The sequence below is a fragment of the Muscardinus avellanarius genome (genome assembly GCF_963383645.1).
Source record: "Muscardinus avellanarius genome assembly, chromosome: 1".
NCBI lineage: Eukaryota > Metazoa > Chordata > Mammalia > Rodentia > Gliridae > Muscardinus > Muscardinus avellanarius.
The window spans coordinates 120,302,773-120,318,776 of record NC_137786.1 but is presented as its reverse complement, the minus strand read 5'-3'; the positions used below and the strand labels follow the sequence as shown (position 1 = coordinate 120,318,776).

The 16,004-nt window shown below is 45.9% G+C and overlaps 1 protein-coding gene across 1 annotated transcript in view; it reads left to right on the top strand.

Moving 5' to 3' along the window:
- Nucleotides 1–14,940, top strand: part of LOC308276822 (alpha-tectorin) — a gene marked incomplete at its 3' end in the record, with an annotated part of 74,418 nt that extends 59,478 nt beyond the window's left edge. Inside the window, exons 16-23 of the mRNA XM_080715730.1 lie at nt 3,146–3,256; nt 4,954–5,156; nt 6,308–6,471; nt 7,337–7,585; nt 12,182–12,344; nt 13,407–13,494; nt 13,780–13,896; nt 14,840–14,940. Of these exons, the coding sequence (XP_080571856.1) occupies nt 3,146–3,256; nt 4,954–5,156; nt 6,308–6,471; nt 7,337–7,585; nt 12,182–12,344; nt 13,407–13,494; nt 13,780–13,896; nt 14,840–14,940 (1,196 nt within the window). The remainder of the gene's footprint in view (nt 1–3,145; nt 3,257–4,953; nt 5,157–6,307; nt 6,472–7,336; nt 7,586–12,181; nt 12,345–13,406; nt 13,495–13,779; nt 13,897–14,839) is intronic.
- Between the last annotated feature and the right edge of the window lie 1,064 nt (nt 14,941–16,004).

Here is a 16,004-nt window from a genome sequence, read left to right as displayed (position 1 = left end):
AGTGATTTCTTGGTTATGATTTCAATGGCACAGGCAACAGAAGAGTATACAAACTCCCTAAAAAATAAAAAACATATTGTATATCCAAAAACAATGTAAACAGAGTTAACAGTTACTAATAGAATGGGATAAAATATTTCCAAATGCTATATCTGAAGGTATATTAATATTCCAACTAGAAATCCTAAAAATTAACAACAATAAAGGCAAACAATACCCTTTAGAGATAGGTAAAAGACTAACATAGCAAATGAATCTCCACAGATAACCAATCTTAGTTGTCTGTTGGATGGAAACTCTTGTTTCTCTAGTTCTGATGTGTGTTACCTATTTCTTCTTTGTAGTTAATCTCTTTGAGTATTTTCTCTAGTGCTGGTTTTGAAGACATAAATTCCTTCAGTTTCTGTTTGTCATGGAAGCTTCTTATTTCTCCATCTAATTTGATAGAAAGTTTTGCTGGGTAGGAGATTTTTGGCTGGAAGTTGTTTTCTTTCAAAATTGGGAATATGTTACTCCAAGCCCTTCTGGCTCTCATAACTTGTTTTGGGAAGTCTGGAGTGATTCTAATTGGTTTGCCTCTGAATGTCACTTGGCCCTTTGCTTTTGTTGCCTTTAAGATTCTCTGCTTGGCTTCCACATTGGTCATTTTGACAATTATGTGGCATGGGGATCCTCTTCTCTGATCCTGTTTAAAGGGAGTTCTATACATTTCCTGGACCTGTGTATCGACCTCTTGCTCTATGTCTGGAAAATATTCTGCTATTACTTCCTTGAAGAGATTGTTGATCCCTTTGGTTTCACTTTCTTTTCCCTCCTCTATTCCAATGATTCTTAGGTTAGCTCTCTTAAAATGGACCCATATTTCTTCAATATCAGATTCCTGCTGTCGGATATTTTTTTCTAGATTAGAAACTATGCGTTCATTTTTGGAATGATCATCTTCTAAGAGCGAGATTCTGTTCTCCATGTGTTCTAAACGGTTGTTTGTGCTTTGAATTGAGGCCTTTACTTCATTAATTGCATCCTTTATCTCTTTTTGGCTCTCTCTGAGTTCTTTTCGAAGCACGTCTATTATTTCTACAGTTATTTTCCTGACTTGATCTTCTAGAAATCTCTGATTTTCTGTTTTATCGGGTTCTGATGTTGTGGGGTTGTGAGCATTCATTGCTTCAGTATTATTCCTCTTTCCCATGATTTGGGAAGTTTGTGCCTTCTCTGGGTTCTTCCCTTGGGTCACTATGACTTCACTTAAGGTGCTCTGGATCTCGAGTCAGTAGTATCTCAGACCCCACTACTCCTTTACTGGGTTGTATCACAGAGTCTCCGACCCAGAGAGTCGATAGAGGCTGCTTTAGACTGTGGGGGGTGCCAGGTTGCACGTTCTCCTATGGTGTGATATCACTGCCACCGCCCCTCTCCCACTGGGTCAAGTCCCAGTGAGTACAGTACTGGGATTTCTCCGCTGTGGCCCACAATTTGACTCACTGTTCTTGAGTACGCAGATGTAGCTCTACTGAATTCGGTGAATTCGGTGCTGTTGCCGCCGGTGGCAATATGGCGCCGCTGCTACGCCCTCGGCTATGGGGCTGGCGTTTTTTTTTCTTGGTTTTGATTTCCACTCTGAATCCCTGCAGCGTGTGCTGAGCTCAGCCAATGGAAGCTTTAGATGCCCTCTGCGCCGAGAAATCCCGCCTGGCTGTTCCGCAGCGGCTCCCCTCGGCTTGCTGTGGCCGTCCCATGAATTCGCCGGTGCCGCCGCAGTATGGCGCTGCTGCCGCGTCCTCAGGCCTGAAGCCACGTCCTCGGGCGTGAGGATCTCCTCTGTGGCTCTGTTCTCAGTCCGCTTTCTCTCTGGAGCCTGGTGATTTTTTTTGTTTCTCTGGTGATGTTGTTTTCTGGCTTTGTAAGGCGCTGATTTTGTGGTAATGGAGATTTGTTGTTAGCGGGGCTCTTAAGCCCCGCTTTTCTCGGTCGCCATCTTCCCGGAAGTCCTGCCATGTTTTTTAAATGAGATTTTTTTTCCCCCTGTGGGCTCTAAACCTTGCACTTTCTTTCCATTGTCCTCTTTGCTGGTTCTCATGCTGTGTTAAGCAGCCACACAGTTGGTGACTGGCTGCTGTGTGCTTGGTGACAGGGAGCCCTCTGAGGAAGCAGACATTTACATATATTAAATGACTCAAGGGCCTCCCTTCAGTCAACTTCCCAGACACTAAAATGGGCTGACTCCAAGATTCCTACACTCCCACTTCTAGCAGCCGGGTGAGGCGTGCAAAGCTTAGCTTTGTGCTTAGCTTCTTTTTCTGTGTGTGATAAAAAAAAAAAAACACTTAAAATCTACCCACTGAGTAATTTTCAGGTATACAATGTATTGATGCTTATTAACTCTCACCATGCTGTACATAGATCTCTTGAATTTATTTCTCCTGTCTAAATGAATTTTTTTTTTTAAACTGGAGATTGAACCCGGGGCATTCTGTCTCTGACACCCACAGCTCTATTTTATTGTGTGTGTTTGTAACAGAGTCTCACTAGGTTGCTGAGAGTCTCACTAAGTTGCTGAGGCTGTCTTCAAACCCGCAATCCTCCTGGCCCAGTCTTCTAAGTACTGGGATTATAGGTGTGTGCCACCAGGCCCGGCCTATTGACACATATTTATTGAGCACTAGCTATAAGATGGATGGGTGCTGGGATATAGAGCTAAATATTTGAACTCTGCTCTTTCATTACATTAATATGAAGACATAAACGCAAGTAACTGTAATATTGGATTGTGAGTGTGGTCATGGAGGTGTTCCTTGGCAGGTAACCCTGCCTGCATACTCTGTGTTTATGACTTGCCTTCTGGGTGACCTTGGGCAAGTTTCAGCTGTAAAATGGGGGCAATAATACTCAGCTTGAGGAGCATTTTTGAGGGTCTAAGGCATGACTCCAGCTAAAGCCAAAAGCACAGTGGCAGGTCCATAGCAAGTGCCCCGTCAATAGCTGTTGCCTTTATTTTCTGGAATGTCGCCCTCCCTGGTAACTTGCAGCCACTCACTGACCAGGTCCAACTGGACCAACGTGGTGAGGCCAGAGCATCACTACGCACCACCCAGGGTAGCGTGAAAATCAAGTTGTGCGTGTGTCTGTGTGTTTTCCTTTTTAGCAGGAGTGGTTGAAGATCCCTGCGTGGGGGCTGACTGTCCCAACCGGACCTGTGAGCTGGAGAATGGAGGAGAGCTGTGTGGCTGCATGGAGCCGCCCCCCTATGGAAACAGTGAGTGTCTGCACCACCTCCACCCAGAAAGGCCCCAGGGCAGGGGGAAAACTGCAGGGGGACCTTGATGTGCCAGGCTGTCTGTCAGAAATGCACACAGCAAAGCTCTGGGGAGCACTTAGGCAGACGGGAAAGCTCCCTGACGTCTTCAAAGTAGGTTAGTGCTCATTTCCCTCATAGCTACATCTTTTCCCTCAAATTCAACATCACAGAGACCAAAGCTGATCTTTCTGATGCTGGAGGAATTAGGAGCGGACTGCTAGGTCTCTTAAGAAACTTAAAGCCAGCTTTATCTGGCTCCAAACTTTTTGGTCTTGAAGATACAATGGAAATATTTGAAACAAGCAGCACAGAACTAGGACTCCTGGTCTTGCTCCTAAAGTAGTCCTTTGAAAGGAGAGAGGGTAAATTGGGTGATATGTGCATGTAAGCCTCCAACACCTTGTACCCCAGTCAGATGTCTGACTACAATGCACCAATAAAAAATAAAATAAATAAATAAATAAAAAGTAGAAAGGGCCTCGTCCGTGAGCCCACATGGAGAGCAGCTTGAAGGGTCGCTGCTCTGCCTTCCAGCTCTGTGCCCTTTCTTGAACCACGTGACTTAGAGGCATGTCCTGGGTTTGGCATCATTCGAGAATGCAGGCCTAACTGACCAAAGGCTCCAGAGGAAGAAATGTGTGCCTCGCCTAGGCGGACAGAAGCGGACCTCTCTGTTTCTACAGTGCTTGTCACCGGGTGTTTATACACTCAGATAAACTGCCACTTGGTGCATCGCTCTGCTAATAGCCCATTTCAGTGCTCACCTGGGACTCCCTAAGGGGTTTGCTGAGTGGATTCAACCAGGGCTTTGGGTGTGGCCAGACTCCTGCTGTTCTCCCAGCCTGGCATCCCCTTAGCCAGTCCCCCACCCCCCACCAAATTCTGTAGCTGCAGAAAAGTGTCTGCCACTAGTGTGTGGGAGGAAGGACTGGGCTTAGAAAGAAGAGACAAAAGGCACTCTATTAGCATTTTTATCTTTTTAATAAGGTTTCACCAGTGCCTGAGTTATTGCTTCAAATGAATTCATATACTCATTTATTCTGATCAAAGCTTAATTAGGCATGCTTGCAGCCTGTGAGTGGAGAACATTGCCTATTGTCATTTTTTGTTGTTTTGGGGTGTGTGTGTGTGTGTGTGTGTGTGTGTGTGTATTTGGTACTGGAGGTTGAACTTAGAGGCATTCTACCTCCAAGCTATTTTAGTTTTTAATTTATTATTATTATTATTATTATTATTATTATTATTATTATTTTTGGTGGTACTGGGGTTCCTGGAAGCCCTTCTACCTCCGGGCTACACTCCCAGACCTATTTTTGCATTTTTATTTGGAAACAGGGTCTCCTAAGCCAGCGCGCGGGGCTAGCTTCGAACCTGTGCGATCCTCCTGTCTCTGCCTCCCAAGCGCGGGGATTACAAGCGTGCGCCACCACGCCCGGCTTAGTTTTTAACTTAAAACAGGGTCTTGCTGGGTTGCTGAGGGCCCCACTAAGATGCTGAGATTAGCCTCAAACCTGTGATCCTCCAGTCTCAGCTTCCCAAGTACTGGGGTTACAGGTGTGCACCATTTGCCTCTTCTACAGGGCCGGGTGATGGCTGCCTCCCCACCCCTGCAAGACTGACTCGCACTGACTTGCTCTCTTGCTAACCCCCCACAGACTCGCAGGACATCATTGATGCGGAGGTGGCCTGCAGGGCGGCGCAGATGGAGGTCTCCATATCGAAGTGTAAACTCCTGCAGCTGGGCTTTGAGCGGGAGGGCGTGAGGGTCAATGACCGGCGGTGCACTGGCATCGAGGGGGAGGACTTCATCTCCTTTCAGATCAATAACACCAAGGGGAGCTGTGGCAACATCGTGCAGGTGAGACTGAACACCTGTGGAGGAAGAAACAGCCCCTGGGTTTGCACAGAGGTGGCCCTTAGAGGTGATGTCAGGGCGGTCTACTTAAAATAGGCTTCTCAGAGCCAGTTGGGGGGTGCATGCTTGTAACCCCAGGCTTGGGAGGCTGAGACAGGAGGATTGCAGGCTTAAGACCAGCCTCGGAAACTCAGCAAGATCCTGTTTCAAAATAAAAAATAAAGTAGGGATGGGAGTGTAGCTTGGAGGTAAAAGACCCTTTTTTCAATACCTACTACCACAAAAAAAAAGGAAGGAAGAAAAAAGAAAATGAAGAAAGAGGCTCTTTGGAGAACAGAATGGGCATCTGCACATTGAAGCAGGGCTGCCGCCTGCTTGGTGCTAAGCAGTTGACTGAAGCGTCTCTCCGCCCGCGTGCACTGTGACGGAGTCCCCCTCACTGTGCGGCGCCCACTGTATCTACACACTGTCACCTCTCTGATGCTTCTGTTGTCCCGTTGGGTAAATATGGCCTGGCCCGGCTCTTTGGGGTGGTGAGAACGTCCTAAACATCATTTAAGCGGTCTGCAGAGGTACAGCGAGGGCACATTGAGTGCTGGATTTTCCCAGGCACAGGGTAGTGATGCTTCTTGCTTCTCTTCTGCTTTCTTCCTGCATCGTGGCTTTTATTCAGGACTGTTTGTGATCACTTTTATTAGAGGGCAGGAGGAGCAAGAGGTGAAATGGGCAAGTTTGTTTTGGTACTTGTAGGCATGTTTGACAAAAAGCTTGATGGAGGAGAGGGTTTGAATTTAGGATTTAAAAAGAATCTTCAATTCAATTTGTATTACCTTGCCTTGGCAATAAATACTTCATGAGCCCCCTAGCTTGTGTTCCCATAGATAACTGGGGCTGGTTGTAGTTAGAATTCAGTGGTATCTGAAGTCTTTCTTCCATGATATTCACGGTTATCAGACTGAGGGGTGTGGGAGACATCTATTATAATACCCCACACACACTTCCAGTGGATGCTGAGGCTAGCTTCATACTGATACTGGCCTCTGGGTTAGGTAAGGAATGAAGTCATTTCTCCGCTTTCAGGGATATGGATTTGAAATTCGAGCCACATACTCACTCCCAGATTTAATGATTTCCGACCTCCCCTTTCTCTGCAGTCCAATGGCACTCATATCATGTACAAAAACACAATCTGGATCGAAAGTGCCAACAACACTGGCAACATCATCACCCGGGACCGCACAATCAATGTAGAGTTTTCCTGTGCTTATGAGCTGGACATCAAGATCTCCTTGGATTCCGTCGTGAAGCCCATGCTAAGGTAAGGGACTTCACGGGCTGTGCTCATTACTTTGTCTTTACTTGACAGTGAAGGTTAGTGTAATCAGATTGCTAGCATTTGTCTTTGAAGCACTAGAGGAAAATATAAGTCCTGTTTCTAGAACCGGAGTGCTTTGGACTAGCACTGTTCAATAGAACTTTCAGTGATGATGGAACTGTTCCACATCTGAACCATTTAATATGGTAGCTACGTGTGGCACTGAGCACTTGAGATGGGGCTTGGAGGGCTGAGGAATTGGATTTTTATTTAATTTCACCTAACTTTAAATTGTCCTGCCAGGCATGGTGGCGCAGGCTTATAATCCCAGCGTTTGCGAGGCTGGGACAGGAGGATCGTGGTTCGCGGTCAGCCTCAGCTACTTAATGAGGCCCTTTGCAACTCAGTGAGACGCTGTTTCAAAATAAAGAATAAAATATAGGGCTGGGGTATAGCTCAGAGGTAGAATGCCCCTGGGTTCCATCCCCAGGCCCGCCAAAATAAATAAATAAATAAATAAATAAATAAATAAATAAATAAATAAATTGTCCCACATACCTAATAGGTGGCAGATTGGACAGTGGAGCCTTAAATTCCTCACCACATGTTTTGCCTCCTCTCTCCCTGTTTCTTCAAATCGTGCTATATCCAGATATGGAAAGATCTCACTCCCATGTATGGGGATGGGGGAGAGTGGGGTGGGATCCAGAGGGAATCACAAGTGCTGTGCACACACATGTCTGTATCACCCTGAGCCTCACTATGATGTCAAATTACAGTGTGCCGGAAAAAAAGAATATTAAAAAGGAGAGGCAATTGAATACATAAAATTCTTTTGTTCCCTGACTCGTGACTGTTTCTTTTCTAGCGTTATTAACCTGACGGTTCCAACCCAGGAAGGCAGCTTCACCACCAAGATGGCACTCTACAAAAACGCCTCCTATAAGCATCCTTACCGCCAGGGCGAGGTGGTGCTGACCACCCGAGATGTGCTGTATGTGGGGGTCTTTGTGGTGGGAGCTGACGCCACGCATCTGATCCTGACGCTCAACAAGTGCTATGCCACGCCATCCCGTGACAGCAATGATAAGCTCCGCTACTTCATCATTGAAGGAGGGTGAGTGCCGCTCGCTAGACGACGGTCTCAGAGCCTTTAATGTTACAGTGCCTGCATTGCTTTTGGGGACAGGAACAGGAATTTACATCTGTCGACACCTCACAGAACCAGTGTGTTATATCAGCTAATTCATCTAATTCTCAAACGACCTATAAGATTGATTTTATAACCCTCGTTTTACAGATGTGATCAGGTCACTTGCTTAAAGTCACACAGTGGGTTAGTGGCTGACCCCTGAGTCATATGGCATTTACTGCAGGGTGCTTGACAAGCGTGACCCAGCGGGGATTCTGTACTTTGAACTCCAATTCGAGAGAAATGTGGGATCCTGAAGATGAAAATGAAAGAATGTAAGGAGAGTAGCTAAAGGCTGATGAGTAGAACACCTATCAAAATAAAAAAGAAAGTAGCATACAGTAGACTCTCTTATCTGAGGGGGAGACATCCCAAGACTTCCAGTGGATGTCTAAAATTGTGCAGAGTACTGAATACCACATATACTGCGATCTTCCCTGTACATATATGCCTAATAAAGTTTTGTTTGTAACGTAGGTGCAGGAGAGATGAACAGCAATAACTATTATAATAAAATAGAACTATTATAATAGAACTATTACAATACTAGAACTATTATAGAACTATTATAATAATACGCTGTAATAAAACATATGCAAAGTGATCTCCCTGTCTCTCAAAATGTCTTACAGTTTCATACTCAGTGTTCACTTTCTTGTGGTGTGGTGAGGTGAAGCGGTGCTTAGTGATGAGGGGAAGGGAGGCAAATGAGGTAGGCAGGTGTTGTGATGGAGCTGTCAGGTGTGTGGAAGGGCTGCTTGCACAGGAGCACTGAGAGATCACAACAGAAAGCCCAGCAATTGGGACGACTGCTGAGTAACGAGCGGGAGGGTACACTGACATGTGGGGATACTGAACAAAGGGACAACTCCCGTCCTGGGTGGAGGGCACAGGACAGCATGGTATTTATTTCATTGTGCTGCTAAGAACATCATTTAAAGCTTATGATTTATTTCTGGAACTTTCCATTTAATCATTTTGTACTGCTATTGAACCTGGTAACTGGAACTACAGAAAGTGAAACTGTAGATAAGAAGGACTTACTATAGTAGCCTGTAAGTTCAAAAAGTTTCTTTAATTCAGCACTATATGCCCACCACTTTGTGTTACACAACAAAATTTATTGAATAAATAAATAAATGAGACGAGAAGACTAAAGACCAAACAACGATAAGAATAATTATATTTGTTTTTTTAAAAGCACACATTGGTTATGTCAAGCGATTTACATATGTGATAATAGATTTTGAAGTAATTCATTTAATAGCTTTTTTGGACATAATCTATATGCAATGAAATTTACTTGCTTTAAGTTAAAATGTGATGATTTATAGTAAATCTGCAGAGGAGTACAAACATCACCATCATCAAATTTTAGAATAGTTTTATTACCCCACTACTATAATTCTAAAAGCATGGGACCGTGTTAATCAGGATTCTTCATACTGTAATGGATAGGAACCAGTCTAAATTAGTTTGTGCAAAACAAACAAAAAACAAGACATTTAGTGGTTACAGAATCAATCACAGGAGTGGATGTTGCTTCAGGGAGGATTGGATCCAGGAAACTGCCAAGACCTCTTCTTGCTTTCTCTGCCTCTCTCTCTGTCCCTCTCATTGACCTTGTCAGTCATAGGCAATCCTAGCCTCACGTTGCTACACCACTGTTCCCACCTATTCCAACTCAGGGAATCCTGGGTGGATGGGGATTTGCTGGGATCACTTCCCTTTGTTGGAGGAATGCGTCACTGGAATTGCCTGAACTGAGTCAGCACCACCCCTGTGCTGGGCAGGTGTCATCGATGATATCATTAGCTTTGTGGCTGGGGGAGAGAATGGTGCCCTAGGAGAAGAGGGGTGTGGCTCTAGGCAAATACAATAGACATCCACTATTCTGCAGATGAAACAGGCTTGGAGAAGTAGGCAGAGTTCATCCACAACCCCAACTAGCAAGGGCAGAGGAAGGACCGTTTCCAGTTTTAGAAGACACAGGTCCCTAATTAGCCTAGCCTGGTCCAGGCATGTTGTGGGATTTTCAGCAAAGACCTCACTAAGGCATCTGTCTCTCTGAATTGGTATTTAGCTTTCTCAGAGGCAAAGGGAGGTACTTAGTGGCTACTTGGAGTCTTTTAGACCTTTACGCTTGGGTTAACCTGACAGTTTTTCTTTTATTCCTTATGATACTCATTTCCCAGAGTCAAATAGCTACAATCTGAGCCATCTACAAACACAACCCCAGATTACAGAGTTTGTTTCCTTTGAAGAATGAGGTGCCATTTAGCTTTTTTCTTTTTTATTTGTTTTTGGTACTGGGGATTTAACCCAGGGGTATGCTATCTCTAAGCTACAACCCCCAACCCTTCTTAATTTTGAAATAGAGTCTCACTAGTTGCTAAGATTGGCCTCAAAATTTCTACCCTCTTATCCTAACTTCCTGAGTACTGGAATTACAGGCATGAGCATCTACCACACTTGGCTGTAGTTAACATTTTAAAAATAGTATTTAATGGACTTGACCCACAGAGAAAGGGGGGAGGCCCATGAGCATGGTCATAGATCTGAGGTTACCCCTGGTTTGTGTGAATACAGACCTTCAAATTAAGCTGTTTGGTGGAAAATGGTCTTTTAATCTGGGAGAATTTGAATCCATCAATCCTTCTAACCTTCCTTGGAGGTTACACATGGCTATTGTCTTTTCCCACTAAACTTAAAGAAAACCAATGCTTTGTGTGTAATGAAGGGGCGGGACAGTGTGCATGCTGCAGTGTCTGGGGGGATCAACCCCTTCCCTGCTGGGTGGAGGGCAGAGACTGCTCTGATTTCTACCACTAGCTGAGAAGCCCCACTTCTTTTTTCTCCTCATGCAGTTGGACAGAGGAAAGGACTGTGTTCTTCCTTGGTAGACAGAATATTCTCATGCTTGGCATGCTTGCTTGCTCTTAAGAAGGCACCGACAGCCGTCCATGCTCCCCAGACCTCCTAGGTCTGTTCCACGTTGTTCTGATACCTAACTTCAAGCTGTTTCCCTGGGAGAGAGCTGGTGGCCTGGTTAGGAGGGAAGGTCTGAGTGAAGATTGTGGAGATGCTATCATTTTAGCATCCTGGGACCAATTTAGATTATCCAAAAGCATCATCATGTCAAGGTAAAGCATGGCGTGTTAGGTTTTGCTTTCAAAGCTTTTAAGAGACCATTGCCTTGAAAAGCAACCTGCATTTTGCCTGGAAGACTAATTATGAGACTTAATGGGTGTGGGAATGCTGAAAGATCACTTCAATTTTTAATTTTCATTATTGCTCAGCTATTTAATCTTATAGGCTCAGGGGAAAGAAGCACAAGAAAGAAAAAGAGTCAACCCTTTTAGCTTTATCATCTTAAAGAGCCTCTTGGCTCCTATGGGTCCACCTTGGTCACGGCAACACCATTCATTCATTCATTCATTCGTTCACCTGACAGATTTTCAAATACCTCCTACATGCTGTACTGTGCCATGCATTGGAACCACAAGGACTGGACCTTGATTCTCACACTCCAGGAGCTCAGCGGGGTGCTGCTAGCAAATCCAGGAAAGGCCTGTGCCTGCCTGGTCAGGGCATGCCTGGGGGACACTTGTAAACAGAGGGGGCGCCGAGTGCAGTGGCATGGGCCTGTAACCCCAGTACTCAAGTGGCTGAGACCAGAGGTCTGAAGGTTCCAGGCCAGCCTCAGCAACCTAGCAAGACCCTCAACAACGTAGTGAGACTATTTCAAAACAAAAAATAAAGAAGGCAAGAGGTGTAGCTCAGAGGTTGAATGCACTTGGGCTCAATCCTCAGTGCCATAAAAAGAAGGAGAAGAAGCCATAGGCTGGTGTTCAAGGCAGAGCAGGAGCTGTGCATGGGAGAAGAGGGGAAAGATTCCGATAGCAAAATAATCCTTGAGTATACGAGCACATAAGACACTGTGATATTTAAGTAGTTGAAGCAAAATGTGTCTCTGAGGAATGTTTTCTCTGTGACTGTATATTGGCTCAAGACTACCAGGAGGAAGGGAGTTGAGAGAAGAGGGATCACCTCCAACAAAAACACCCCCAGCCGCTACCATGACTGCCCTCCCTCCCGTCTCCGCTCCTACCTATTTTAATGTGTGGGGAGAGTTCCCAAGAGCATTTGAATCAGAGGCCTCTGACAACAGTGATAACTAACTGAAGGAAGTACAGAGGAACTAAGAACTAATCTTGTGTTTGTTAAATTTTGATCAGTAAAACACGGCATTCTGAGGGGGCAGACTGGAGCTGGGAGAGTTGAGCGTGGTCCCGCCTTGTTTAGTTTTTAGTGGCCGTCAGGATCCTGACTGGAGGTGCTGGTCCACAAGAATATAAGGAAGTGGTGATACATGACAAGCAGCCAGAGGCCACTGCCAAATGCAAGGTCCTTTTTACCTTTTATGATGGTCTTTATGTGAAATTTTGATGTGGACAGTTAGGATTATCGTGTAAGGGGAAACAGACGTGAAGCAGAGATTCCATTGTGCTTTCTGACCAGGTGTCAGAATATTAAAGATAACACCATTGGCATTGAGGAGAATGGCGTCTCCCTGACCTGCCGCTTTCATGTCACCGTCTTTAAGTTCATCGGGGACTATGATGAAGTGCACCTCCACTGTGCGGTATCACTCTGTGACTCGGAGAAGTACTCCTGCAAAATCGTAAGTACGAGTGTAAACATGCAGGCTGCAGCCTATGTCTTCTTGCCCAGCCTTGGTTTCCCCAACACGGAGGCCCTGAGTGGCAAGAGACTGGGGTCATGCACGGAGGCCAAAGAGGGGACCGTCCTCTGTGGCGGGGAGAGCACAGGGGAGTGCTATTCATTTGTTCCTCTGTCTCTGAAACATCATCTGGTCTTTGTCTTGGCCCCACACCAGGGTCCCTCAACCTTGGTACTATTGAGGATTTGGAACCGACAGTTCTGTCGTGGGGACTGTCCTGGAACTACAGGACGTCAGCAGCATCCCTAGCATCTACACACTAGCTGCCAGTAGTGTCCACCCTCCAGTTGCAACACCCCCTAAAATGTCTCCATACATTGCCCTATGTCCCTGGGGTTAGTGGTGGGGGCAAAGCTGTCCAGGTCAAGAACCACTACACCAGCGTCTCAAGGAGCGTCATGAGCCAGTTTGCCTGATGGTGCTGGGCAGAGCTCTCCGCCACTGCAGACTCAAACGCCTGGGCTCAGGATGCAGGTTAGCCAGGTGTCCTGCAGCTCACCTGACCTACGCCGAGGGCTGAGGCTCTGGATAGGGCTGGTGAGGTGAGGATGAACTGCAAACCAGGCATCTGTTCCATGCCAGGCTGGCATCTCCACCATGTGACACTCTGGCCTTAAGATTTGAGCGCTAGTACCTGGCTCCCAACCCTTAACGCTTCAGCTTTCTGCTCTCCTTGTGTTTGCAGAATCAGGATGTGAATTATGGTCAGAGCTACTTACAGATGGTGCCGCATACATTAGTGTCTGATGACATACAGCACTCCTCCTTCCCAAGAAGAGAGCCTCTTTGAGTATGACTCTAGTGTTCTAGTGTGGAGAGTTCTAGACATAAAGTGTAGAGTCCCAGTGGGCTTGCGAATCAAGAATGCATTGGTTCTAATTAATCTAAGCGGGGCAGTGCTAGAGGCCAGAGTCACCCTCTCTTTTAGAGGTAGACTCATGGCGAGGAATAAGTTATCAGTTTAATTGTGTGTGATTTCCCCTCTGGTGTTCTGTCTTTCAGAATTGCCCACAAAATTCCAGGATCGCCACTGATTATACAAAAGAACCTAGAGAACAGATCATTTCAGTGGGACCTATTAGGAGAAAAAGTATGTATGCTCCCCAAAACACACTGCAAATTATTAAAACGAGGGCATTTGAAGGCTCAGACATGCTTTGCCTGTGATGTGGGTCTGGTGGATGAGGACGTGGCATTGGGGACAGAGTGGGAAAAGACTGACCCTCACTCCTTTGAAGAAACCTTTTCCTTGGCTTATAGAAACCAGAGAGCATCGGGCTTCGTGACCTTCTCTCCTCTCATTAAAGCACCCAACTCACAACCAGTTGAAGGGTTGCACTGTCCACCACTGAGTTGCCTGCCTGCTCATTTTCAGGGCTGGATTGGTGTGAAGACAATGGAGGCTGCGAGCAGATTTGCACGAGCCGGGTGGATGGGCCTCTGTGCAGCTGTGTAACCGGGACCCTGCAGGAGGACGGCAGGAGTTGCAGAGGTGAGGCTCCTTGGAGTTGGGGCCACAGGTCCTGGACACGGGACATCCCTTCCACAAGGAGGAGAAAGTCAGATTCAGAGCCCACAGAGTCAGCAACTTGCCTATGAAAGTTTCAGGAGTTAAGAAGGAGACAGGTATCACGGCACACGCCTGTAATCCCAGTACTTGAGAGGCTGAGGCAGGAGGGTTGCAGGTTGGAGGACAGCCTCAGCAACTTAGTAAGACCCTGTTTGAAAACAAAAAATAAAAGGGCTGGGGGTAGAATGCCTTTGGATTCAATCCCTAGTAAGCCTCAATTAAGAAGGAAATATAGGGAAACACCCAGGGAATCCTAGTGGCATTTATTTATTTATTACTTATTTATATCAGGGATTGAATCCAAGGGAGTTCTACTTCTGAGCTATACTCTATCCCTTTTTATTTATTTTAAAACAGGGTCTCACTAGGTTGCTGAGAGTCTTGCTAAGTTGCTAAGGCTGGCCTCAAACCTGCAATCCTCCTGTCTCAACCTCCTAAGAACTGGGATTATAGTCAGGTGCCACCACACCTGGCTCCTAGGGCCATTAAAAAAAAAAAAAAACCTTTTGTGTCTCTGCTATTTCATCTAAAAGATAAAGATAAATGAATATGTGTATCCAGATATTTCAGAACTCTATATTGGTCATCAACCTGGTGGCCAAGTCTATTTGAGCTGAGAATGGGGTTAGAATGTTTGCTTTAGCCCTGGCACCTGCTTCCCCTGAGGCCCCACGAGGTTAGCAGGACCATCTTCAAGGCTGATTAATTCTGCTTCTTAGCTGCCTTAGTCGGGGCCGTTGGGATGAAGTGGGGGTTTTGCCCATGGTGTCTCTTTTATTTAATGGATTGCAGCAAAGTTGTCTGATTCCCTATGAAACTGGCATTTCCCCCCCATAGGACTAACTCTGCTCCTGTCTGTCCACAGCCTCTAATTCTTCCATTGAGGTTCAGGTTTGGACGCTGCTTCTCCTCATGACCCAGATTTCCTTGTGGCACCTCATCTGTCAATCAGACACGACCTCATAATGAACTCAAGGTTGCTATATAAAGTACTGTGATTTACTTACTTCAATTCCCTGTAGGATAAAAAGTGTGTATCCCTAAGTCAAAACCTATTTGAAAGGGCCCGACACCTCCAAGTCATGCCACCTGCCCGTAGTGGTCAGGTCTGGAGGTGAGCGCAGTTTCAGGTTCTTCTTTCAGAGTGTGCAACAGGGCTCCCAGTTTTTACAGAGATAGGGCCTGTTGGAACGATTTCAAAGTGATGCTGGAGGTTTGACTCCCTCTAAGGAAGCTCCCTGCTGTCTGGAAGTGTCTGGCCTGCAGTACACAGGAGCTGCTCTCTCCCGTCCAGGACGCCCCCTCCCAACGTGCGTGACCCCCACCTCGCCACATCAGCTTGGCCACTGGATGTTTTGCTTGCAGCCCTGGGGAACCTCACTCCCATCCTGCTCCTCAAACTCAGCCCTTTCCCTTTTGACAAACCAGCCAAATCATTTTTAATGTGTTCTATCTTTAAATAAACTTTGTGTTCAAGTATTCTCATTATTTGGTGGCTAGAATCATTTGTTGCCCTTAAGCTTTACACACTAAATAGCACACAGGATTAAAAGCAGAAGTGAGAACCAGCAGCAACGTTGAACAGGTGGGCACCATGGACCTGGCTTAATGGGCTGTGCTATTGCTCTGGCTCCTGTGTACTTCTGGAACATTCAAAGAGCATTAAGTTGCTTTTTAGAAGAGAGAAAGGCTGTGTCCTCCTTTGTAAGTGGTACATAAACACACGCTGCAATTAACTATGAAATGCAGAGCCCGCTGAATATATTCCTGGAGTGCCTGCCCTTTTAAGGCTTAAAACAAAGCAAAACACACTTGAAGTTTGTTTTGAAATTGTCTTGGATTCAAGTTGTTAATATTTTCTTATTTTTTCTGGGAATGCTAAAAAGCTGAGCAGAAAAGCTTAGAATGCGGATGTGGTGTGGTGGCCGCGGTCTTGTGGATCCAAGGCGCAAGAATCACACTGTCCCTGGGCAGAGGTGGGGAGCAGGCGGAGTCTGCTCTGAGCCGCTTGGTTCTCCCTGCTCCCACAG